Below are 27,572 nucleotides of genomic sequence, written 5' to 3'. Positions count from 1 at the left end.
ATGGCGGTTAGGCCTAGATAAGAAATTAGCTCTCTAGCGCCACCATTTTGTTTGATGAGGTCAATAATGGAGGGGTCCCCTCAGATTATGTGTGGTCATATGCCTACAAAGATGCGTGGTGATCAGTGAAACCCTTGAGATGTTATACACCTTTATGTGATGAGCCACGCCCTCCGCAATATTCATTGCCTTATAGAAGCTCAGTTTTAGTAAGTTTTCCAACTTTTGCCAAGAGGGAACTTTAGATATTGGTCCCTAGATTATGTTCACAGAGTTTCATGCAGATCGGTCAAACTTCCTAGGAAGAGATCGATTTGAAGTGTTTTTCAAAAAATTCAAAATGCCGGAAAATCTGTGTAAGTTATGATCTACGACATATGGGGCATGAGATATGCCCATTCAAAGTTTGCAATTTCAATCGGTTGCTATAGTGCCCCCCTTTGGCCAAATGTAATATTGCTTCATTCGCATCCTCCCATGACCCTCTACCACTGTGCCAAACTTCACATGGATTGACCAAGTCAGTGAGGAGAAAAACGTGGAACAGACACACACAGACACACCCCATACAGAGTTTTCATCATTATATAGTAAGATTGTAAAACAACCAAGAGTGCATTTGGGATATTGGGGGATTTATTTTGAATATACAAGCAAATACAAACTATAACAGTTCAACAAGAAATATAAGTTAGTCCAGGGATGGGATGTGGATGTCTGACAACATGCAACAACACTGTACGGTAAATAAATCAGATTGATTAGTATTTTCAGTTTGAAGCTATAATTGCCTTGATTCGATGCCTAATACTCTGTAGCTGCTAGTCAATATGTCCCATGTGGTCACTGAACTTTCCTGGAAGAGAACGAAATACACTTACTGACCACACAACACATGCTGTTACTGTGGAAACACAAAAAAGCTAGTGTGCTTGATGGAACAACAATCATCTCTGATACTATCTTATCACATGCTAACACATAAATTTCTCCTTTAGGCTTTGCTTTTGTCTGAGGCATCTTGCTCTGCACTCTCCTCTTTGCTGCCAAATCGCTGGTTTAGCTCTGATGTCAGCACCGAGCAACATGATTTCTGTGAGAGAGGAGAAGAAATGGTTAAAATTAAAATTAAATTAGGGAACTGATCACAGATGCATTGTGTCTGTGTGTTTTTACATCTATTTTTGTTTTTATTTTTTTAATTTGCAGCTATACTTTTAATGAAGCTGACATGTCTTGGGGCGGCACGGTGGTGTGGTGGTTAGCACTGTCTCCTCACAGCAAGAGGGTTGCCGGTTCGATCTCGGGTGTGGGAGCCCTTCTGTGCAGAGTTTGCATGTTCTCCCCGTGTCAGCGTGGGTTCTCTCCGGGCACTCCGGCTTCCTCCCACAGTCCAAAGACATGCAGATTGGGGACTAGGTTAACTGATAACTCTAAATTGTCCATAGGTGTGAATGTGAGCGTGAATGGTTGTTTGTCTCTATGTGTCAGCCCTGCGATAGTCTGGCGACCTGTCCAGGGTGTACTCTGCCTCTCGCCCGATGTCAGCTGGGATAGGCTCCAGCCCCCCCGCGGCCCTCAAGAGGATGAAGCGGTTAGAAGATAGATGGATGGATGACATGTCTTGACAGTCAAGCACCCCCCTGGGATTCCGGGATTATGGCAGCCAATCAGTGTTGATCTGAAAGCGACAGGACCCAGCGCAATACAGCTCCAGATGGGATTTCTCATCTCAAACGACGAGCGAAATTTCACTCTCGCTGTCGCTGTCGCTCAGAGCCCGAACGATTTTTCTCCCGGGCGATAAACGCTCAATCGCCCGTTTGCATTGACTTTGTATGTAAACTCATCTCTAACAAAAAATACACCTTAAGTGCTAAACACAAAGTGCAGCAGAGGTTGGTGGAATATGGAATGTCATTCGTTTAAAGAGGCAACAGAGAGGATTCTTTTTTTTTTTTTTTTTTTTTTAGCTTGGTGTCACCTAGCATCAGTGGTGTTACGTCGCACTGTTGCAACGACCAAATTGACCATGGGGATCAGAGATAATCAATAAAATGTAGGCTGTAAAGCCACCAGTATACCTCTATGTATATGCAGAATGAGAAGGTGTGTGGACACTCTACTAAATAAATGAGTAAAGAGACCGAGCAACAATTATCAGATTTATCTGAAGAAAAAAAAAAAGTAATGCAAATAATTATACCAGAATGCACAGTACCAGTACAAACAACTCACAGTAAATTATACCAATATGCACAGTATCAGTTCAGACAACAGAAGAGACAGTGGAATTATACCAATATGCACAGTATCAGTTCAGACAACAGAAGAGACAGTGGAATTATACCAATATGCACATGTAAACAGTCCCGAGTTCTACAAACGGTACCGTATGGAAACAATGCAGCCGGTTTCCCATTCTAAATTGAATGGGAAACAAAGTTCAGTGCTCACTTACCTGGGTGTTACTTAGCTGGGCGATGTCCGTCGATGCTGCCCCCGTGAAAAGAGAACGGAAGGGGGAATATCACTGTCCGAGGGCTGCCATAGAATGACAACAAGGATGTCAGCCGACCAACACTCGCTACCCGATCCCTGGTTGCAGCGATTTGCGATGCTGGCCAGCTAGGAATTAACTAGCAGCCAGTACAGTACAGTCCTCTCTCGGCTAGCTAACATTTAGCCGTGTTACTTACTGATCCATTAGAAAGAAAGCTAGTTGGACATCGGTTTTCAAGCCTCTTTGGTCACGGAGCTCCCTCCATCTCTTGAACGCCTGACTGAGGTTTACTCTTGTTTTTCCTCTCCTCTTTCACTCTCCTTTTTGCTCTTCTTTGCCTCCTCAGACAGAGGAGCTTGTTTTCTTTTGCTAGGCTGTTTTTAAAACTTTGTCCATCTGCCATTGTGCTCGTGACTCAACTATCTCATGCCCAACTCCTCATAAGGACTCACTCCAGTCCCTGATTGGCTGACCGACCAATTTCGCAATACATGACGCGTTTCATGCCGTAAAGCAGATTTTGTTCCACGAAATTTTGGCACCGGTGGCAGAAACTTATTGCAAAGCCACAAACTAACTTATGTAAATGCTGATAGTCTGATTTTACTGTGGCAACTACCCTGTGCAACCCACATTATTTTCATAATGATATATTTAGGAAAAGATGCCATCTGTTGCCTCTTTAAACCAAAGTATTGGACAAATTCAAATTTTGACTCCATGGTGGGCCTAGAGGAAAGGTCAGGGGATCATCAGAGTCAGGAGCATTCATCCTCTGGGCACAATGGATTGGATATCTGTACCAAATTTCACCAGAGTCCATCCTATAGCTGTTGAAATATTTCAATAAAAGCCGTATGTCTGTTGGTGGCGCTAATGGGTTTCAAAAAAGTAACCCTGTGTGATACTCTTCCCTACCTTGCCATCCTTAGCTTGGTTGCGGGCCCTGGATAAGAGCTCCAGCAGGGCCATCAGGAGCCCAACACCCAGTCCCAGACCCAGGAGGAGGAAGAGGCCCCGCAGGTCGTGGGCCTGCAGAGCCTCAGAGTTGTGGGCCCTGTCAGCGCCCGCGCAGCTGCTGGCCCACCACTTGTGCCGCAGATGCGTCAGCATACCGGACTCGCTGAGCTGGAGGATGGCCACGGTTAGGTTTTTGACCAGAGGGGAACCTGGTGGAGCAAAGACACGTGCTGTGATAGAAGACAGAGGCTGATGAATGTGCCCCTCCAAAACCATGAGCTTTAACCTGCTGCTCTAACATCCTCCACTCTTCGGTGTCAGGCGTATGTAGACAGGGGGTGTCCACATAGTCATGGTGACTTAGTGTATTTTATCTCAAAATGTAGACTTCAAAGGAGGAGGCCACAGTATTGATACCATTTCTTTAACAAAAAAATATCAGCGCTAATAAAGGCTGAAGTATGCTTCAAATGAACAAATGAAAGCGTGTTGTCTCACCACGTCTAAAGGCAAAAGTCCTTCTACCTGCTTTGAAGATCCATGCTCTCTGGCAAGGTGAGAAGTCTGCCATCACAGCACCTCCATCTCTCACTTTCTCTGTGGTGAGCTGGCAGTAACAGGCAACTGCACTAAAGCTATATCCAGAGTCCTGCACCAGGTTGGGTACCTGTGGGTAACCCTAACCCACAAAAAGCTGTGTAACAGATAAAAATATCCTTTTACATAAATATAAATAAATATATAAATTAACAGGTTTGGGCATGGGTAAAAATGAACTACATGTGGGCGGGCAGCAAGTTAGAATAAAAAATATTTTTTATCCTTCAGAATAGACCAAATGAAAAAGATCTGCAGTATATGTGTAATATTTGGCATCTAATCAATATTATCAAGCTGCAATTCATTTTATTTGCAGCCTGAGGATGAGGTAGCAGCCTACATCAAGGTCAAGATACCCAGTGAGGATCCTTAAGAGGTTTTGTGGTGGTGGAAGGAGCATGCTAAAATATATCCTAACTTGGCAGTGATTGTGCAGAGAACCCAGCTTAATGCGAGTGACAGTAGCCTGTGGGTGTTTAATCACGGGTGCAGGCTGGGTTGCAAGTCTTCTATTAACAGGTGCAAGTGGGTGCGGCTGCGACTTAGACATAATGACGGGTAACGGGTTGGTTCTGGTACTGGGCTTTAAAGGTATGGGCGAGTATGGCTTTTAAAATAATGGACCCGTGCAGGACTCTGAGACTCTACATCTACACTATGCATACAAGAATTTAGTACTGTTTCAGAAATAATCTCAGTGCATACTAATACACCTGAAAATGCACATCACATGACCACTCTCGTATAATAGACATGCATGTAAATGTGCCAGATTTCCTACTCTGCTGTTGGTTGCTTAGTTGCAGAAAATAGTAGGCAGGAACAGCAATGGCAAACAGTAAGACCAGAGATTTCTTTGCTTGGAGCAACGATGAGGTGTAAATGTGACGGAAAACATAGATTGAAAGTTGCTGTAAAGCGAATATGATAGAGGCTCATTTATACTCCCTTTACGTACAAAAATTTCAGACGTAACCTTCATTGCCCACATACTTCCATGCCTCCTCTATGTTGATATAGATACTTTCACTACATTGCACTAAGGGCAGCGTCAAAAGTTTTAGCCAACAACAATCATGACAACAGTGGAGGAGGTCGTAATAATGTACCTTTTCATTAAAGCAGTGTTGTAGGCCATTAAATACCTTGTGACATGAGGACAGAGAATTCTCTTCACTATTTAACCAATTCATTCCATTGTGATATTTGTAAAATGTCTTCGTCATGGCCTACGGTAACTTCTCACTTGAACCACGTTACACTGTCCCATGGTTTTTTGTGGTACTGCTCCATTTCATCTGTATCTGTAAGATTTCTAAAAAAAATGTGCACAAATACAGACGACATAAATGGACAGAGGGCTTCGTCCTTGTTTGAATACATTTATAATGTTGAGCACAAATGAGCCTTGGGACTGATGAACCCAATCAGGAAGAGCCTGCATCATCAGTTTCAAAAGTCTCCATTTACCACCCATCTAGACAAAACTACAATCCTTGTATCTTCAAACTATAATGGTCTCTGTTTTAGGGGTTCAAATGCACTGGAGTAGTGTGGATGCTAGGTGTAAACGTAGAAATAGTTCTGAGTTTTAAAACAAAAACATATTAGTATTAGCGTGGATTAAACACGATGTACGAGTCTAAATTTTTAGTCAATCGTTTAATCACGCTCGTCAGCTCTGCTAAATTTGTGCTAAATTTAGGCTCTTATGTCTACTTTGCAAGTCTTGGTGGTGCTTTTGTAGTTGGCTTTAGATGTTGACTGTGGATGACTGATTGGGAAAAGGAAATCAACTCACCAGTCTGTAAACTCTGCCAGCTTCTAGCTAGCTAGCCATGTTGAGGTTTGCAAATGTAAACATCAGTGAAAAGCGGCCACCATCCTGCTAGCCATTGTGCAGCCATCGGAAACAAACTGGAAGACCTCTGTGTTGTATCAGTTTCCAACAGGATATCAGGAACTGTAATATCCTTTGATTCACCAAAATGTGTTTAATTATTGGACAGTGCCATTCAACCTTTTTTTCCTATATGCTGATCTCATTTCATGTCATTTCATTCCATTTATTTGACTCATGACCATATCACATGGTATGGAATACAAACATTACATACAATTACAAAACAATGGCACACAGCATGGCTAAAGTAAAACTGATTTTACTTAAGCAAAGGAAGGACATTCTTCAAAACAGCACCTAGTTTACAAATTACTTTTGGCTTATCTGTTTGTAATAACAAAATTAATTTAAACATAGATGAACGGTTTAAATAATACTTTGGCAAATACGTTTCTCTGTAAATCATTAAGCTTATATTCTGACATTCATACAATATGTGATACTCATATCTCAGAGGATTATCATCACAGAGGTTGCACATTCTCTTTGACTTCAGGAATTCTGGCATTATTTATTCTAAAATTACAAAAACCTGCCTGTACCTCTGGTTTTAATGCAACAGATACTTCTCCAGTTTAATCTCATGTCTTATTTCAACATATATCACATGAAGTCATACTTCTGAGCAGAGGACTGCAGAGGCGAGAGAAGGAGAGGAGGCATGTGCTTTGTAGTAGGCAAGGACGGGTGTGAGAGTAGGAATGTGAGGAGCTGTCCTTCTCCTGCTGCTGATCACTGCTATACACTATTCAGAGGTGGCTGCAGTGCAGCATTGCTCGTGTTAATGAGGAGCAACCATATGGCTTGTTGTCTTGTTGAGGTCTGGATGTGTGGACAGTTAAATCATTCCACAACTAGAATTAACACCCTGCTGTCCTATGCCTCCGGGCAAGTCAAGTCTCTGTTACAGTTTACATTCATGTCTGTATAAACATGGATGCTTTACAACCATCTCACCCCGACAGCACAGAAGTTCTATACAATCAGCACAGTTTCAAGGTGGACACCCAAGATGAGTGTCATCAATTCAGCATCTCACTAAATGTCTTCCATTCTGTTTCTGAGATATGACGTTGAATAATGGCCAGAAAAGTGTTTTATGCAAAGCATTATGATGTTACATTAAAGTTGACCTTTTGGATATAAAATGGCATCACTTCGATATTTTAGCCAATATGACATTTGTGTGAAGTTTTGTCATGATTATCATATGAATTCTTGAGTTATGTCCCAAAATATATTTTGTGAGGTCATACTGACCTTGACTTTTGACTTTTGATCACACAGTCCAAGTTGACATTCATGTCAAATTTAACGAAATTCCCTGTTCTTGAGATATCCAATGTATTGTGTTCACAAGAATGACACAGATGTAAGGTCAAAATGACCTTGACCTTTGACCACCAAAATCTAGTTTATCATTGAGCCCAAACTTCTGTGTCAAAGTTGAAGAAATTCCCTTAAGGTATTCTTGAGCTATCACGTTCAAAAGATTGAGACAGATGAGGTCACTTACACTTAAACTTTGACCTTTGACCACCAAAATCTAATCAGTTCATTGAGTCCAAGTGAATGTTTGTGCCAAATTTGAAGAAATTCCCTCAAGACATTCTTGTAATATCACATTCAAGAGAATGCTACAGACAAGGTGGCAGTGACCTTTGACCTATGACCATCAGAAATGAATCAGTTCATTATTGAGTCCAAGAGGACATTTGTGCTAAATTTGAAGAAATTCCCTTGAGGCGTTTTTTAGATACCGTGTTCACTAGGATGGGATGGATGGACAGATGGACAGACAGACAGACGGACAACCCAAAAACATAATACCTCCGGCTAGGGCTGGGCGATAAATCGATGTTATAGATTAATTCGAATTGGTAGTTTAGGTCGATTTGTTTTAATGAAAATCGAGTTTATCTTTAACATCCGCCACCGACGCTCCCCGCTGGGCTCCCGTAGTCCAGAGTGGGCTGAACACGCTCTAGTGTGCTCACCTGTGTCTGTGTGTCTGTGTGTGTGTGTGTGTGTGTGTGTGTGTGTGCGTGCGCGCGCGTACGTGTCTGTGTGTGTGCGCATCAGGGCCAAACTCCGTCGTGTACGACACAGAGCAGAGGAGGATTGTAAACGTGTACCGTGTAGAGACAGACATGCCGTTGTGTAAACAAGATAAATAACATAAGGCTCTTTAGTTAGTTTCAGGGTATAGATCTGTTCTATAGGAAAGGTGACCTTAAATGACTTCTGTTGTGATCTGGAGCTATATAGAAAATAAAATTAAATAAAACTAACTTGATCTTCAAAGGGGGGGGGACAATATAATGGTAGGGGAAACACTGCCGTATGATGAGAAAGGGGCCCGGTGGAAAGCGATCACGGATGCAGTCGCGATGTATCTTGCAAGAGATATGGTTCCCATATTTAGCCGGGGTTTATTCACATGCTGAAAGTTTTGGAGCCCAGGTACATGCTACCAGGCCACAAATATTTTTCTGAAAATTGATTTTACGTAGAGGGGGAAAATCGATTTAAATCATGAATCGGATTTGTTGTGAAAAAATCGGAGATTTTTTTTTTTTTAGGCCATATCGCCCAGCCCGGCACAGTGGTGTGGTGGTTAGCACTCTTGCCTCACAGCAAGAGGGTTGCCGGTTCGATCCCGGGCGTGGGAGCCCTTCTGTGCGGAGTTTGCATGTTCTCCCCGTGTCAGCATGGGTTCTCTCCGGGCACTCCGGCTTCCTCCCACAGTCCAAAGACATGCAGATTGGGGACTAGGTTAATTGGTAACTCTAAATTGTCCGTAGGTGTGAATGTGAGCGTGAATGGTTGTTTGTCTCTATGTGTCAGCCCTGCGATAGTCTGGCGACCTGTCCAGGGTGTACCCTGCCTCTCGCCTGATGTCAGCTGGGATAGGCTCCAGCCCCCCCGCGACCCTCGTGAGGATGAAGCGGTTAGAAGATGAATGAATGAATGAATATCGCCCAGCCCTACCTCCGGCCATAGCTATCACAGGCATGGAGCCATAACTAGTAACCATGGATTACTCGAACCATCTGGAAACATGGACAATTAAGCAGCAGCCAACAGTGTAAGAAGACTAAAAAAGGACTAAAATTAAGAGCGCTGATTGGATCACATTTCACTGGATTGTACTTTCTGTAATTCCATTTGACAAACGATTGATTGATTGATTGATTGATTGATTGACATAGCCTAAAAAAGAGTCACTTAGTCCTTTCAGATACAGTATGTTCTCAGTCCTTAGAAGACTATTATACAGAGCTAGGCAAGAGCATAATTTACACTGAGGATGTCCCCCTCTATTTTTGAAAATTCAAGTTTGTCCCCCTCATTTTCGCCGTTTCAGTTTGATTCATAAAGTAATTATCAATAAGAAATTTTAAGTCATGTTTTTACTAGAGGCCTGTGTCTTTTGAATGTCTTTGTAGTCTTGATACAATAAAATGTATAAATAGGGATAATGGAGCGTACTTTCAGAGAGTCTTCTCAAAGACAGTCATGGTGTTACGCTCTGTTGTTTCACAAAGTTACTCAGGTTGTTGTTGTGAAGAATGTAAAAGCATGACAGAGAAGTTTAAACCCCATTTTGGCAAGCTACAGCACCTGTCAGAGGCAAAATCATCCTGACAGGTACAGATGACTCACCCATAGGTGCTGCGATGCTGTAGGCTCTCATACCGATTACTTCCTGTGAACGGCACAGATCACAGTAGCGAGCCACTGCCAAGTCCAAGGACACAGCTTCACCGATGAAGGCAAAGTTTCCCTCCTGGGCGCGACGAACACCCTCCTGTGTGCTGGACACGAAGCTCTTCTTACGTTCCATGTGCTGGTAGATACGCTGGTACAAAGGGTTGGTTGAATGCTGGGAAATAAAACAATGCAAAATTTAAAACAAACAAACAAACAAACAAAAAAAACATTTGAATCTTTTCATGTGTTAAAAACTATGTTCTGAGTGTTCAAGATATCAAGAGCACATGTTTTCCATTCAGTTCTATAAACCTATCTCAGATGTTATCAATCAGCTGTAACGACTATAAACTATTTAGGAGCTCCTGAGTGTGCCTTAAAGAACAGCATGGTGGATCCAGACTCCACTGTGCCATAATCGATCACATCCTGGTTAGCAAGGTCTTCGAAACTTTCGATGGAGACGTGTTTGTTGTTGGAGTGCAACATGGAGTTGAAGTTGCTAAAGTAGCTGGCCAGAAGCAGTACAGCAAACAGCCACCAGATGGCGCTTACTAGACGTCCAGAAAGGGCCTTCGGGTGAGGACCAGCACCTGAGAGGACAAAGACAGCAATGGAGTGGCAGCATAGGACATTAATATTCATGATCTAAATTCATGCTCAGTTTAAAAACAATGCAGACAGGGATTACTGATGATGATCACCACATTAAATTTTGTATTATGTTCTGATAATTGTAGAGTATTGATTTAGTTTTCACAATTTACTTTGCAAAACCCTTCACACAAAATACTGTTCTCATCATTTTCAGGCCCACTGAGAATGTAAAATGAAAACAGCTTGGATGGGACACATGGTGTATCAAGTTTACCATACATCAAAACATTGGGTATATTCAATATTTTATTTTAATTATTATTGCATTTAAAATAAAATGGATCTTGATGCTTTCAAAAAGCCTTCTCATTCAAACTGTATTTTCTCTTAGATCATACAAATAGCAGAAAAGCAGTTGTTTGAAATGATGTATTGTAACAATGCCTCTGAAATTATGTAGTTCTATTGAATTCACTGTGTGACTGTAAATATAGAGAATAAAATGCTGATTGTGACTGTACTTCATACCATCAGTTTACTGTTTGTTCTGCATCTCCCACAAACTTTACATCTTCATTTAAAACACCTTTTGATTGTTCTGTGAAATATTCATCAGAGCCACAGTCTCATACAGTACAATAGTAAGGTTACAGTGCAGCGTATTTATTGTGAGAGAGCATGAAGAAGTGCAAGCAGTAGTGTGTGTTTCTGGGCCTGTGGTTCAGTTTAGCTGACTGCAGCATTACCTTGCAGGGTGAGAGCTCCTGTGATGTACCAGAAGCTATGCAGCAGTGTGAAGCTGTGCTCCTCTGTGTCTGGCCCAGCCCATTCAGTGGGACTGATCCTGCAGAAAAATGAAAGGCTTCATAACCTGCACTGTTACAGCTGAGCTTTCAGCAGCAAGATTCATATGTATATGTCTGTCTGCTGAAATATAACTCTGATGTTTGTGGAGTTACTGGCAAGAAATTTAATAAATGTCTAGCCTCTGCAAACGAAACCCAATCTTCTACATTTATAAGCTACAATGAAAGAGCTATTTTGGGTTTTGTAATACATACAGTGGCATGCAACTGTTTGGGCTCCCATTGTTAAAATTCCATTTACTGTGAATACTTAAGTAAGTAGAAGATGAACTGATCTCCAAAAGGCTTGACAGTATCAGGATGTGGAAGTGTGTTTAACATGGAATACCAACATGTGAAAGGTTCCCCCCCAACAGAGACCATCAAAAATTGAGACAGCTCACTTTAGTCACTTCCTGTATCTGTGGCACATGGGTTTTGCCATTGCCCCGCCTCGCTAGGAGACTAGCAGTGGTCGCGGGTCTATTCAGTCCAAAGGGAGAAGCTGTTAAGTAACTGACAAAAACAGCAGAAGACAAACTTCCTGTACCTGCAGCTGTTCAGTTCAGGCTCCCAAAAAGCCACTCAGCCTTGTAGCAATTTTTTCCCAGTGGCCACTCGCAGTATTGCAGTGAAAAATATCCCCTGTGGCCAAAAAATCAATTCCCCATAGACCACCATTATAAAAAGAAATGTCTGTAAAACTGGAGCAGGATTTTTACTTCTGCATTGAGTCGACACCATAACCTACAGCGTAGCCTGATGTGAACCTCCCCAGAGATGTAACTATGCAGCGACGCAGATTTTTGTAAGCTGAAAACCATTTCCCTCAGTGGAAACAGAGTTATTTTTTACTTTTATTTCACAGATAAGAAACAATAAATTGTAATGACAATAAGGCCTCCACAAATTCCTGTGTGATACATCCTGACTTCATATGAGCAGAGGAAATCTCCGCTAGGCTAATTTCGTCGCTAGGCTAATTTATACAATGTGAAATGCCATAGGCTTCTGCTAATAACGTTAGCATGTTGTATTTGTTTGGAAAACGTGTTTAGAATAAGAAACTTATTTTGTCAGTGAACCTTGTGAGTTGTAATGGAGCCAAATGTTGTAATGTTACCTTTGTCAAATGTTGCTGTTGTCCCTGGCTTCATATGAGTAGAGGAATTCTCCACTAGCCTCTAGGCTAATTTAAACAATGTAAAATGCCATAGGCTTGTGCTAATAACATTAGCATGTTGTATTTGTGGGGAAAATGTGTCAAAGACAAGTGCTTTTTATATGAATCCGGCAAATTATAGTGAAACCGATTGTGTACATTTGTGTTTGAAATTGTCACTATTAAGCCATGTGTAGCTAATGTGTGTTTTGGGTGTTTTGAATCAACTAAACTTTACAGAACTTTATAGTAATCCCACCACTGACTAGTGTTTTGGAGGTGCGACTGCAGAGTGACACAGACACACCACCGCCTAAGTATAAATGCTCACAACGATGTAGGCCACACACATAGGCTATGGCGTATCATAGAGCTGACAAACAAGTATAAATCTTGACAGGACACCTTGAACTGCAAACAAGGCCAGTTATTAACTCTTTCTATTACAAACATTTGAGCCATGGTGGTTTTGTAAACTCTCCTCAAACTGAGAAAAGTTATTTAAAAATCTGATACGCCATCACAATGTTAAGTCTATAAGCTAAGTAGGAACTTGTGGGCAGGGCTCAGAGGTTTTGGCCCGTGGTGGGATGGGGGTGGCGGATTAGCCAATCAGATTGGCCAGTCAGGTTCATAATCATAATCAGGTTTCATTGCCAAGTAGGTTTTCACATACAAGATTTTTTCTTGGCATTTGGTGCCTAACAATAAACATATTAAAAAAATACAAAGATAAACAGCAAATACTGCAAAGTCAACACATATAAATAGAAAACACAGAAACTGACAATAAAAATAGGATTAATACAATAAAAAGGAGTCTTAGGGGACTGTGACACTGTCTAGCCCCACCTTTGCTTATGACCACAAGTTATGGCCATTTAAATGTAGATGCGAATGGAGAGTGCTGCAGGAATGAGTCCTAAAACATGGAAATGAGTTAGCATTTTTATACTCCTGGTTCCCTTGTCTTAGCGTTGTGTTTTTTGAATGGGTTTTTGGTAAGATGCCTAAAATAAGGTCTGTGGTTATCACAAGCTTAAGAAACTTTAATGTTTTGTTCTACGACATAAAATACGTCAGTAAATACCCCACTGTGAATTATGAAGCTCTTAAAAAAGGCATTTGCTAACAAGTGGCTAAATTAAGCTACAAAGCATCATCACACCGAACACAGCTTTACAGCCTCATTGTGGTAGCAATGTTGACCTAACATTAGCTTTTTACTAGGCTTCAGTAGACATAAAAGTGGTGCTCATGCGTAAAGATTATCTTGCTGAACGAAACTAATATCATAAAGGTTTGTTTACCACAGAGCTTACTTTCTGCAATAATCTAAAACCCGATGGAAAATTCTTGCTGGCTTTTTTTTTTTTAAGATTATTTTTATGGGCTTTTTGCCTTTATTGACAGTACAGAGAGTGAAATGGGGAGACAGAGAGAGAGTGGGGACTGACATGCAGCAAAGGGCCGCGAGCTGGATTCGAGGCCGCGGCCGCTGCAGTGAGGCGATGCCTCTGTACATGGGGCGCCAGCACTATACACTACGCTACCGACACCCCCCTGCTGGCTTTTTTAAAGGAACCAGGGCAATGTTGACTTCTGGGCTAGCCACCAAAAAGTTCATCCCTGTAGCACTCTGTAGCTCTGAGTGGATGTACACTTATGTCATCCAAATGTGGCTGCAATTGCGTAACATATTCCAGAGTAATGTCCTGATCACACAGAAAGTGTTTTGCAGGTTGCAAAACACATGGCACATCACACTGCCTTTTTTTGTTTTAATTGATAGCACTAGTAAAAAACGCTTGCTGCACCTTTTTATTGTTGCCAGGCAACCACCGACTAAAACTACCTACTTATTTTCATAGTAATTGGTATCTAGTTCCTAATTTGGACAGGCAGAGGGTACTTGCTGTAGCTCTGGTTGAGGGTGAGAAGCTGTCGCAAATAGTTTGTTGGGCACAAGGAAACCGAGATCTGTATGGGTACATGAGACCCTAAAAAAGAGGGTGGATGACATGCAGTACCACCAGTTGGTCCAGGAGCTTCGTCTCCATGATGGCCGTTTCTAGGCATATTTTAGGATGCCTTGGGGGCAGTTTGACAACCTGCTGTTTATCACTGGGCCGTATAGCTCTGAGTATCCAGCAACCGCTAACAGCAGTTTCTCCTGAATTGTTTACCAACTGTAAACTTGTCATGACCACCACAGAAAGCCCGTCTCTCAAATCATCCAATTGGACAATGGGAAAAAAGTGGAGATGACATGGAGCAACTCTTGAGTTGAAGTTTCAGTTCAGAGCGCTCCAGCAAAAACAGCAGGCCCCTAGAGCACAGAAATGTGAGGTGCATAGCGACGCAAAAACAGCGAGCAAAAAGTTTCATTCTCATTAAAATGCTTTCTGTGTGATAATAATACTAGCAGGCAGCGTTACATAGGACTAGGTTATGTACACAGACTGAATGTTGTTAAAGACTGCAGACTGAAGATTGAATAACTTTGACTGACTGAATAGATTTTTAGAAGCAGTGAGAAAAAAACAACCTGTTTTGATAAAATATGATGAAATAGTGAAAGAAAAAAACGTTTTCTTATGAGCTAAAAATTAAAGTACATTCAAATTAGCCGTATGGTCCGGTAGCCCTCCATGCTGCCCCCCCCGGCCCATCCTTGTCTGCTCTCCAATTTTAAAGCACCACATACACCTACATCTTGTGGGACAGATGGGAACAGGTTCCAGGTGCTTATGGCTGCACGGGCTGCAGGACAGCAGTGGGCTGTAGCCATCAGCCTTGCCCCCACCTGTCTCCTATGTTCCCCAATTTTAATGCACCACATCACACTTATGGGCACTCACATTCACATTCACGGTGTAGGGTTAATGTTTCTCCGTCAGGGATCGGAGAATCATAGTAAGAGGGGGTGTGGTGGGTTTACACACACTGTAGATATGCATGCCGTGGCTCGTGGGGCCCGGCCCCCCTGGGCTGGGGGTTGGACCCAGGGAGCCCATTTACATCATGGTGGTGTTGCTGGGTTCCCAGTGTTTGGGGGTTCCCGTGGCCCTGTGGCGGGTGGGCCAGGTGGCGCCCTGGGGGCTCTGTGGGTTCCTGCCAGGGTTCTGCCTCCTGACCGGCTGTGGTTTCTGGGCCCTCTGCTAGGGGGTCCCGATGGGGGAGTAGCTGCTCGTGGCGGGCCGCTCTCTCCTGTGTGTTGGTGGGTGCCCGTCCTGGGGGGTCCGCGTCGGGTGGTGGGTGGGCGGGCCCTCCTGCCCCGCCTGTCTGGGGTGTGTCTCTGGCTCTCTGGGGGTGCCGGCCATTGCTGCCCCGGGTCCTTGGGCCTGCGTGGTGTCCTGCGGCCTCTGCGGCTCCCTGGTCTTGGGGTCTGGGCGCTCCTGTGGTCTTGGGGTGCCACACCGCCCGCCTTCCCCCGCAGGGCTGGCCCTGGACCCTGGTGATGGTTTTCATAAACACATCGGGAGGGTTCAAATACACGCATGCATGTTTGATACTTCAGCTCCGTGACGCATCGCAAAGAACCGATGGGATCACTCCAAAGGGGCCCACTTGCTTCTCAAACCTACGACACCGCGCTGGCAGCTCTTCTCTACAATCAGGCTTTCCCCCTCCACCAAGACTCTCACATTTTTGGTGTTCAGTATAGACTTCTCTTTTGTTTTTGTTTTTCAGTACAACATGTATATGTTTATTTTTGATAATCTGCATGGAGCACAACCACCTCAAGGCCACAATACATCAGCTACACTGCCTGTTTCTCCCCTGTTTTTGTTGTTGTTGTTGTTGTTGTTGTTTGTTTGTTTGTTTATTTGTTTGTTTGTTTTTCCTCCTTCTTCTCCGCATGCACTGTCACTATATAACTCAGGACTTAAGCACCTGCCCCCTCCCCCTTGCTTGTTTCCTTACTTTCCCCCTGACACACTTTGGTATATCACGGCCCTCTCTGACTCATATTAGGAAGTTTTTCCAATAAAGGCTGTTAGGCTAGTCTCCAGGGAGGGTGGGTGACGGTCACAACCACGCATTATGGGTATAAAATACTTGACTGCAAGATTAACAGTGCATCAGTCTTCACAAGAAGCTTACACCCTTTTGTGGCACTAAGCTATGAAGACCAATGCAGACAAGTAGAAAAAAAAAAATTAGCCACATGGTGATGCTGTTTCAGGTAAAATCAGATGGCTTGCTCATTGGCTCATGCTTGGTCAGTTTTAACAAACTGTAGTGCCTTTCTGTTCAGTGGAGGCAACTTTAACCCAACTTACATTCATCAGAAGACCCAACATTCTTGTGGCTGAATTTATTTTCAAATTGAATTAATCTTTTTTGTGTTATTTTACTTCATATAGTTTTCCTAAAAACATTTAAATATCTTATATCTAAAATATCAAAATTACCCTTAAAAACAAACCCAAAAATGTAATTGTATAATACTTACACAACACCAGCAGCTGTGTGATGACATGTGATGCTTACCTGCCCACCAGAAATATGCAGAGCCCTGTTAGCAGGAATGCAATGAGGACGCCAACCCACATGTCAGTGGAGAAAGGTGACAGCAGGCTGAAGGAGCTCTCTTCAGTGTCTTTGCGCAGGATGAAGCCGATTCCCGTCTGCATGAAGGGAGTGCTCATGTCCACAAACTGCTCTCTGACCGCAGTGAGGGTCAGCGGGGCCACTGCCAGGTCAGCCTCCTGATGGAAGGTAGAGGCACACATATCACACGTAAGACACATACAGTGGTGCTCACATCACTTCTTGGAGGTCAACGTCAAAAAAACGAAAGAGATGGTCATAGATTTTAATAAAAATAAGATAGCTGTTCTCCCTTCTAATATCAAAGGTGAACTAATCGAGAGGGTTTCAACCTATAAATATTTGGGAGTTGAAATGACCAACTAAAATTAAGTGAACTGGCAAGGAGTAAGTCTAGGAAGTTACAGCAAAGGATGTTCTTCCTTAAACAACTGAATGATTTTAGAATAGATAAATGTATCCTCCAGATGTTCTATAAAGCAATTTTGCAGAGTGTTCTGTCCTTTGGCCTGGTCTGCACTTTTGGAAACATGCATGCTCAAGATCAAGCCAAACGCATGATTAAGACGGCAAGCAGGATCATTGGGGCTGATCAGGTGTCTGCAGCTCAGTTATATCATGAGTTAATTCTACAAAAGGCTGATCAGATCCTCAATGATCCCACTCATCCTCTCCATTTAAAATTCCAGAGAAGCAGCAGATCAAAGGGCAGAATCCTGTAACAGAAAATTAGTATTGTATTGACTAGTATCAGTATTGACTTATAATGTATGTATTTATATGCTGGAACAAGACGTGTATGATGATGAAATGAATTTCCTCTTTGAGGATAATAAAATTGACCTTGACCATGACCTTGATATGCACAGAAAGCATGACACAGTATGAACTTTTGAGCATCCATATCACTTCTGTTAGGCAGAGTTAGTAGCTGCTGTAATGCCAGTTCACTCTGTTTACATAGAAATTGGCATGCCTAATACTGTTCACAGTCTGGCCTCAAGAGTGTAGTTTGTGTCAGGACTATTGTTTCTGAAAATGCATTTACAGCAAGGATACTGACGGCAAATGGTGAATTGCCTGCTTTCAACCTTTTGACATTAGCTTTCCTCCCTCATCTTTGCCAAGAGGGGAATTCAGTTGCAGTAGCCCTACACAGGTGTACACAGAAGGGGCATTACTAGGATTTTAGATCATAAGGGGCTTAGCCCAGACCTCTGTCAGGGGGGTCCAAGGGGTCCTCCTTTTTTACGCACTCTGCCACCTTATGTTAAGTGTGAAATTAATCAATCAATCAATCAAACTTTATTTGGAAAGCACTTTTCATACATCGTGATGTAACACAAAGTGCGTCGCATCTTCAGAACAAACAAAAAAGCATTAAGCATTGGAACTCATTAAACAGGCTAAGATATAAAATAAAAGGCAGATTAATAAATAAGTAAATTCAATTGAAGGCCAAATTAAAAAGGTAGATTTTAAGTTTGCCTTTAAAAATATCAACACTCTCTGCTGCCCTCAGGTCTTCAGGAAGGCTGTTCCAGAGACGAGGACCATAATAATAAAAAGATGACTCTCTGTGGGTTTTTGTCCGGACTTTGGGAATAATTAAAAGGCCACTACCAGACGAACTGAGGGTTCTAGAGGGTTCATAGGATAAAAGCAAATCTGATAAATAGGAAGGACTAAATCCATTAAGAGCTTTGTAAACCAATAAAAGGATCTTAAAATCAACTGTAAAACAAACTGGTAGCCCGTGCAGAGACTTTAAAATGGGTGTAATGTGTGCTCTCTTTCTGGTCTTTGTCAGCACACATACAGCTGAGTTCTGAATTAATTGTAACTGAGATATATTCTTTTTTGGGAGATCAGAGAGCTGCATTGCAGTAGTCCATTCTGGCAATATTTTTTAAATGATAAAATGCAGTCTTGGTGAAATTTCTAAGGTGGGGTTCAAAACTTAGATTTGAGTCACCTGTTGACAAGGGCTCAGTGCCAGCGCATGCAATCTCTCATTGAGTTTCTCTCTCTGGGCTTCAGTACCAATGACCAAAATTTCAGATTTGTCCTCATTGAGCTCTAGAAAATCTTAGCCATCCATGATTTAATACCTAAGATATAGGAGGTAGGTAGAACTCTGTGATACATTATTGCACAAAAAAGAAGAAAATGTTATATACAGTGATGTCAGAAATTACTACAACTCAAGTCATTATTATGAAATATTATGATATTCTTTTAACTACTTATGCCAAATGACTCATAATAATGGGTAGAGTTTTAATAATGAATTCAAGTATTTTAAAATGAATGGGTTTTCTTAATAAACTGCATTGCATGTATTCATGTGATTATTTATTTAAAAAATTGTATTTACATAATTTTGAGCACTGTGGGTCTCCTGTCATATACAGTATATACAATTTCAGATACCAGGTTTTACTCTGTCATATCAGTGCAAGGTAAAATTTCTCAGAATGGGATCCCACATAGTCCAAAGCAGATAGAAGGAAACCGTTAAGGTGTGGACACACCAAACCAACATCAAAGAACTAACGGCGACGAAAGCCAACTGTTGCGTCGTCTATGTCGCCTCACGTCATCCTGTGTCAGTTGCATTTGAACACACTATCTATGCACTATACGGACTACATCCAACGGCTAAATAGCATGTACGTTCTGCGCCTGCGTGAGAGAGTAGAACATCCTGTCAGCCGAGGGGTTTCCTATCTGCGCAGCCGAGCACCGCAGCACCTCCATGGACTATTACATCCAGACAGTCCCGGTGTTTCCTCCGCAGGCTCCACTTCTCTCAGCTGCCCGACAAACCCACTGCTTCTTCCCACTTTAACCTGAATATCAAACCAGGGCTTGCTGCTCCGGTTGGATCCAAACGGAGAGCCAGGGCTAGCTCAGAGACTAACTGGCTGCTTCCCTCCGGTCATGCTGTGGCAAACACTCCGCTAGCCTCCCAGCTAGCTCCGGTTTGTTATTCAGGTTAAAGTGGGAAGAAGCAGCGGGTCTGTTGGGCAGCTGAGTGCAGCTGAGTGAAGTGGAGCCTGAAGAGGTAGCACCGGTTAGCCCCAGTTTCACTACAGGCAGATTCCGCTACAGCGGCGAGGAAATAAAACCTGAACAGCCAAACAGAGTGATCTCTCTTACCGACAAGCTCCACCGCTGATTCAACATGCTCAATCACCCGAAAAGCCGCCAACGCCGAAGTGCAGATGGTGCGGGACACACCGCAAAAACTAGGGCAACAGGCGCTCACCGATGGCCCGACTTTGGTCGATGGCCGACTGTCGGCTTGGTTGGTCAGGGCCTTTATGACCAATTTGGAGCTGCTTTAATGCTTCTCAGTATAAATATCCATATGCCCATCTTTACATGATGACAACTAGTACGCTCTCTAATTGTTGGGTCATGAGGATTTTGGGACCTAAAACCAGGCTCATTTTTATTAAAAGGCTAAAAACCAAATTCCATACAGCTGCTTAGTGTCTGTGTCACTGTGACTGCAAGGAGAGCCAGTACAGTAGGGTGGTCTGTGACTTACCCCTCTAATGACTTCACCAATCATGCCGTTCCAGTTTCCGCTAGAGTCCATGGTTCCATATTTGCTGTCCTTCACAAGGTGCAGTTTGTACTTAAAGACCAGCTTCCTGGAGAGCTCAGTGATCAGATCGATGCAGTAGCCCTCTAGCTCAGAGCCTCTGCTCATGGTGTACGGGTCTTCCTGAGGAAAAGAACAAACAATCTAATGAGGAGTGAGTGCTGTGGGGGAAGTGAGCTTAAGCAGAAGTGAACACCATAATATGAAAGTGATACCATACTTTAATAAAGAAATACATATATAGGCTATATATACATACATATACAGACATATATATATGTGTGTGTGTATATATATATATATATATATATATACACACAGGAATGGCAGGATGTGAAAAACTGTTTTACAGGATGTGCAGTGTTGAACTGATGTGGATCAGTATTTAAAGGACAATTCCATTTTTTTCCACAGTAAAAATGTTCTTATGAAGTAATTTATGTCTGTAATAAAAATCTGCAAAGTACTATTTTCTTGAAACAAGTGATACAATCTCCAAGTGTAGTAAAATTATTTCTACTTGTTCCTTATGAAGATCATCTTGTTTTAGGAATTTTGCAAGTTTCATTTTTCTTGTTTTGGGATCCAGACTGTTATCTCTGGAATGATTTCAAATCAGGTTGATTTCTATTGAAAACAACTTTAATCTCATTGGACTGAAAAACTGTGTCCCTTTTTTTTAAGTAAAGAAAGTTTTAAGACTCAGTTAAAATATGCTGGATTTTTTTTTTGCAGTGTACAACTTGGGTCTTGTTTTCCTACTTTTGTCCATCATTCCTATCAGTTAATATAACATTGTAATAACCAAATCATTGTTGCGATCTGGGAACATGGTGACTTTGCTCCAACAAAGAGTTTGCAGCTTTTCTAATGCAGGATGAGGCTGTTTATCAGATAGGGAAGGCTTTGTGAATAGAGCTGGCATAAGGTCTTCACTGTGCCCTCAGCCTGTGTGATTTTTTTTTAAGTTTATATCTTGGAAAATAATCTAAACTACTTTGAAAAGTAAGAATGTTGTTTATTTTTCAGTACAGAAATGAATGAAATGCCTACATATAGGTCTACTGTATAATTTTTTGAGAAAAGGAAAGAAGAAGAAGGCCTCATGACCCCCCATAAGCTCTGGAGACCCCTAGTTGGAGTCAGGACCCCAGGCTGGGAAAAAGTGATCTAAACCACTTTATTTGGACGTAGAACTGAAACTGAGCTCATGATATACTTACAAGGAGCTGTGATGGAATGGTGCTGTTTGTCCTCTAAACTCTGTATTTGTACCAGGAGCATTATAAAAAATATCCACTGGAGGGCAGATCAGGGCACAATATAAACATGGAAGGACCTGACCTGAGACATGTACTACAAAACAACTTGGACCTAGCAAGGTAACTTCAGGGTTAAATCAGGGTTTTCAGTACTACCAAGCTGGTCTCTTTTTACCGAGATAAATCACTCTGGTAACTATGCCGAACCTGCTCCAGAGCAGGTTAACTGATAGGAGTATTGGATCACAGCCTGTTAACATCTCGACCACTGACCAATCAGATCACTGAAGAAAAATGTATCCATGGGCAAAAGTCCAGAGTCTCAGGTAAAAAAATGTAATCTATATGTTGTTATAAGTAAGTAGAAGCATTTCATTGTGCCAGGGCTCTGTTTTCACTGGTTTTAAAACTTTTAACGAACACAGAGACCATTTACAACACTAAACACATAATTTCAGCAGGATTTTAACATAAACAAAGTTTATTTTAGTCCACAGTGAAAGTGTTGCTATTTTACGCTCTGATTTCATCACTGCAGCTCAGAATACCATGAGACACCTGTGTAATGAGAGCTGGGGAAAAAGATAATATTTTATTAGTAAAATAAATAATCCACAGACTGGTAACTGGCTCCTATTATTATAAATGCAACATTTGGGTCAGATAGACCTCATCAGTCATTAACTAGGCTACTTTTCCACCCTTCACTTCAGTAGCAGAAACAGTCTGGCATTACTTTAATGTTTTTCTGCGATATATTCTAAATAGAAAAAAAAATACTCTATACTAATGTCACATGTAGCCTAGTGATACCTACACGTAGTTTAAGTCTTTGCCAACAATGAATTTTTGGCCAGTATTTTTCAATGTTTCTACATTTTCTATTAAAAGATTACAGTGTATCGTTTACATAACCACGCCACTGACATTTTACTCTCATACATTCCCAGACACTTTCAGTACAGTCTCATCTCATACGATACAAAGTAGCCTCCTTCATTCATGGCTCTAATGATGTCACGTCTTGTAATTAACAACCCCGCCTCTTCCACATGAACATGCTCGTGGCTGGATAAGAGCTGACTGAACTAGTTAATAACCAACTTTATAGTTCCAGCGTTCCAGACGGCCAATGTTAGGGTTAGTCAAGCCCAATAACAAAGATATCTTAGGTAAGTTGAACTGGCTTCGTAGTACAGGTCTCAGGTTAAGGCAGAGTAAGTATCCACCTCTTTAGTCTCGCTGCAAAACTTTCCATTGCTGTAGTTTGTTCAGAATCTGCTGCTGCCTGACCTCACGTCCTCATGTACTAATATCCTTACGTACTTCATTGTATCTTGCAAGTGTGTAACATTAATTTCTGATGCGCACAACCAACATTCTGAGAAATGGTAAATGGACTGCATTTATATAGCATTTTCAGGTCTTAACAACCACTCAAAGTGATTAACAACACAGACACCATTCACCCAGGGCGGGTGGATGGGTCAAACAAACAAGACTTTCACCCAGGACACTGCAGACTGTGTTCTTTGTAAAATCACAAGTCAGTGTTTTGACCACCAACATCTAATCAGTTCATTGGTAAATCAAGTGAACGTTTGTGCCAAATTTGAAGGAATTCCCTCAAGCTGTTCTTGTGATATTGGGTCCTTTGACCATCAAAATGTAATCAGTTTATTGTTGCATCCAAGTGGATCTTTGTGCCAGATTTGAAGAAATTCCCTCAAGGCTTTTTGAGATATTGCATTAATGAGAATGGGATGGACAGACGGACAGATGGACAGAAGGACAGAAGGACAGAAAGACAGAGGAACAGCCAAAAACATCAAGCCTCCAGCCATGGCTATTGCTGACATTGCACTCTCAAAGCATATGGCACTTTTAACTAGTAGTCTACCACAACAGATTGGATTTTGTGTGTTGATCATATAATCGTAAAATGTCTAGAACATCTAGAACCCAAATTTGTAAGACATTTTCTGTAAGACTGTTTTGTCTTTAAAGTAATATTGAAAGTTGTTGCATTTTCTATGTTTTATGTCTAAATAAAAAATTTTCAAGTCAAACAGCTCAAGTCTAAGTGAAGTCAGTAGTCACTGGCATTAAAGTCCAAATCAAGTTACAAATGGATCTTTGGATTTTGTTGAGTTGAGTGTAACAATTTGCTAAAGGGTGGCCTAAGGATGTGACAAAGCGTTGATATTTGACAATCTGAGAACAGGTTGCTCATACACTGGTGGCTGAGGCTACTCTGTAAGGTGTCACCTGTTCATCAGATAAACATTCACACGCAACCTGTCTAATAGAGTGCCCCAGGAATGAGTCCTAAAATCCGGAAATTAGTTAGCATTTTACCTCTCCCGCTCCCCTTGTTTTGAAGTCAGTTGGTTTTTTGAATGGGTTTTTAGTCAGATGCCTGAAATAAGGTCTGTGGTTAACACAAGCTGAAGAGACTTTTTTGAGAATTTTGTTCTACGACATAAAATACATAAGTAAATACCCCACTGTGCTTTGAAGCTTCTATGTGTCTTTAAGCCAAGTGGCTAAATGAGACTACTAAGGCCCTGTTTAGATGACAATGGTTTCTCTAAAAAAGAAAAGTCTGTCCTTTGCGTTTTAAAAAAACTTCTGCGTTTATATGACGACGTTACTGAAACGATCCCCGTTCACACGGAGCCGCAAAATCTACTGGAAACGCTGTAGCATGCATGCCAGGCCAATGGGTAGCAGTGTCAATTTGCAAAGCAACACCACGGCATGACGCCATGCGCCTTCCTCTACAACGTGGTGATTACAAACCAAAACAAAGAAGACACAATGGCGAAAACATGCACAGATGACTTTGTCTGCATGGACGACGAGGTGGAGTTGCTACAGTAACAGATCTACACTTCACTTCAAATCAACAGGGTGAGCAGCACAAACAGTGCTCGGTATTGTTGTTGTGACGGTCGGCATGCCTAGTGACTGGAACCATAATGTGCATGTGTGAAAAGTCTCTGTTTTCAGAGGAACTGCATATTGCAAGTTTACATGACAACGAGGACGCTGCCGTTTCCAAAAAAGTTGCACTCTGGAGCCCGTTTTCAAAACGTTGCGTTTTCAGGCAACCAGTCGTGTAAATGATCGGCCAAAATGCAACTAAAGTTTACCGTTTTCAGTTGAAATCATTGTTGTATTAACGGGGCCTAATTGTCATCATGCCGCACACAGCTTCACATCCTTGTTACAGTGGTGACATTAAGTCATGCGACTGTAGAGTAGTTTGTTTATAGTCTAACATTAGCTGTTTACTTCTGGCAATTGCATTTAGGCTTCAAAAATCATATAAGTGGCGTTCATTTGTGGAGATTACCTTGCTGAACAAAAAATGTAAGTATCATAAATATTTGTTTGTCACATTTTTCAACAATAATCCAAAATCCGGTAGAAAAATCCCATTGCGTTTTTACCAAGGGAGGCAGTGTGATGCCAACTTTCACGTCAGCCTACAGAAAAAATGACACCCTGGAGCACTCTACTGTCTGCTTATGTTTTTTGACTTTTTGTATCTTTGGTTATGTCACTACTTTGTATGATCTTAGCCATTCTCTTGGTCATTACAATTTTATTATAACTGATAGAAATGATGACCACCCGTTTTGTAATGAACCAGAACTACCCTTGCACAGAGTGTTGCTGGAGCTAAGTTTATCTGCTTCACAGCTGCACAGGGTCACTACCACCTTGGTGCTCTAGTGTAGAGGCACAGAGAAAGAATACCTTTATAGTGGTGATGGATAACTCCTTGGCATCTAGAATGGAAAAAAAGAAGCAGCACAATAAATGTTGGATTCCTGTAATGAAGCAAGTCAGTGTGATCAAGCATGAGTAGCAGCACAAAGATGAGAGGATTTAGTCTAAGCCAGTTCTCTGGCTTATTAAGGGCTTGGTTTCATGTCTACAAGCTTATGTTCAGCGCGCCTTCTGAAAGCCTAATGAGGCATATTGTTGCTTTGAGTCCCCTTCATGTGTTTTTCTCACAGCCACAGCAGTAAATAAGCCAAACAGCCACTGGAGGACAATGACCGTCTTGTTGGAGGTTGTTTTTCAGGAGACGCGGAGAAAAGGGCTCCATACTGAGGGGACAGTTGCAAGGAACAACAAGGGGGGTAACTAAGTCTTTTAGGGGGGGATCAAAGTCGGGACCCATCCTCAAGGACGTGTTTCACCATTGTTCTTCTAACCCCCCTCCCTGTCCCCAGTGTAATCCAAGCAGGGGATAAATCCCCCCACCCCATCCCCTGACATTACCCATGACACTCAGAGTTGTTTTCTTTTTGCTGTAACTGTGACCAATGGCATTCGCAGCGTGTCCAGCAGGCCCTAACATGCCCTGCCAGGGTCAGTCAGAGAAGGAAGAGGGAGTGGATTAAGCGGAGGTGCCAGGGGTGCAAGTTCCTCATAATTGCATGCGATAACAAAAGCAGGCCTGGTTGGGTCATAGTAAGCCCATGACACCCCATCAGCCTCCTCTAGCGAAGATGGCAGGACCTAGGATATGCGGAGATGCCTGTCAGTTCACCGGCTGCCTGCAGAGTCTTCACTCCACACGGTTAATTGATTTATCACAGTGCTTTCTGCTCCACAGCAAGGCGGTAGCCCCTCCACTGGTGAGAAATGGGATGTCCCCTCTGTGCTTTGATAGGACTCCAGCAGTCCAGCAGGGTCAGCAGGCAGAGAGTCAAATTGTGAGGGATGATTTAGGAGCATGACCCAGTCTCAAAGGTCAGCCAGAGCCTGCTGGCACAGAGCTGGCCATTAACTCTGCAGACAGTTCGCAGACGCAGGGCTGCTGTGGAGTTGGAGATTATCTCATTGGCTGAGTAAAACCTAAAATGGATGGAACCATAAAGCACCTTGCAGCACAAAGCATCTTTCTAGAATTTAAGATGACTAACTGGGAAAAATGTATAACAGACACAGAATTTGGACAAATTATAAATTAGAACTGAACTATAGAGCATAATGTGCAGGCTTTAGTTGCTCCATTTTATTTTTTTTTTCCTATAATAGCAAAGGCATGACCCGCCCTTGCCCTAACCCTTACCAGTCTCATTTCTCATGCATAAACCAATCCAACCAACCAAAGCAATGAGTCATCATGCCTTCGCCCTCCTAGGAAAAACTTTGGATTCCTTGCCACAACGTCTGGTCATTGATGGAAATTTCATGTTTCTATGGTATACCATCTCAGAAATTTTGCAAAAACATTTCTGAAGAAGATTTAGGGGCCACACAAATGCGCCCTCTAATCCATTGTTTTTAATGTAGATGCACGGCAGGTGCACTCAAACGCCAGAGTGACGCTGTCGTGACCAGAAGGCGTTCCCAAGCTCCTGTTTTTTAGGATGTGACGGCTGCGCCCTGAGATAAACTGAGTTCAACATTTGGAACACAGCAGCTCACACTACATGTCATGTGATGGGGACCAGCCAATCACAGCCAACAGATATCTTTTCCTTCTTCAGTAAATATCAGTCTGTGGTAAATATGGAAAAGAAGTCATTTTAGTGCAGGGCTACCAGAGCTTTGCATCTCTCTCATGGACAATATTTTAGGCCTGCACACTTAAAAACACACCTGGAAGATGATCAGCTCTGCTCATGTAAGAAAACTGGTGCTTGTTATGTTTGCTTTGCAATTTAAGACGCAACCTGCACAGAATGGACACAAGGGTCGCACACAGTGCCCAACCTTGCATTTTCCAGGCGGTTAAACACATGGCATGTGTACCTGCAAAACACTCTGTGTGATTGACACTGTGTGTGATTAAAGATAACTAAAACAATTTCTGACTCTAAATTGAAAATT

General features: G+C 42.1%; 1 protein-coding gene across 1 annotated transcript in view; it reads right to left on the bottom strand.

The window, feature by feature from the left end:
• Positions 1 to 614: 614 nt before the first annotated feature.
• The window catches only part of LOC125892008 (probable glutamate receptor), a 29,999-nt gene continuing 3,041 nt past the window's right edge, over positions 615 to 27,572 (bottom strand). Inside the window, exons 3-10 of the mRNA XM_049581712.1 lie at positions 25,482 to 25,513; positions 20,398 to 20,577; positions 16,782 to 16,999; positions 11,024 to 11,121; positions 10,056 to 10,273; positions 9,633 to 9,852; positions 3,422 to 3,672; positions 615 to 1,093 (exon numbers count right to left, since the gene is read on the bottom strand). Coding sequence (XP_049437669.1) covers positions 995 to 1,093; positions 3,422 to 3,672; positions 9,633 to 9,852; positions 10,056 to 10,273; positions 11,024 to 11,121; positions 16,782 to 16,999; positions 20,398 to 20,577; positions 25,482 to 25,513 — 1,316 coding nt within the window. The 3' untranslated portion in view covers positions 615 to 994. The remainder of the gene's footprint in view (positions 1,094 to 3,421; positions 3,673 to 9,632; positions 9,853 to 10,055; positions 10,274 to 11,023; positions 11,122 to 16,781; positions 17,000 to 20,397; positions 20,578 to 25,481; positions 25,514 to 27,572) is intronic.

This window comes from Epinephelus fuscoguttatus, linkage group LG7, assembly GCF_011397635.1.
Source record: "Epinephelus fuscoguttatus linkage group LG7, E.fuscoguttatus.final_Chr_v1".
Classification (NCBI taxonomy): domain Eukaryota; kingdom Metazoa; phylum Chordata; class Actinopteri; order Perciformes; family Serranidae; genus Epinephelus; species Epinephelus fuscoguttatus.
Note: the sequence above shows the minus strand (reverse complement) of the source record. Positions and strands in the feature narration are given on the sequence as shown.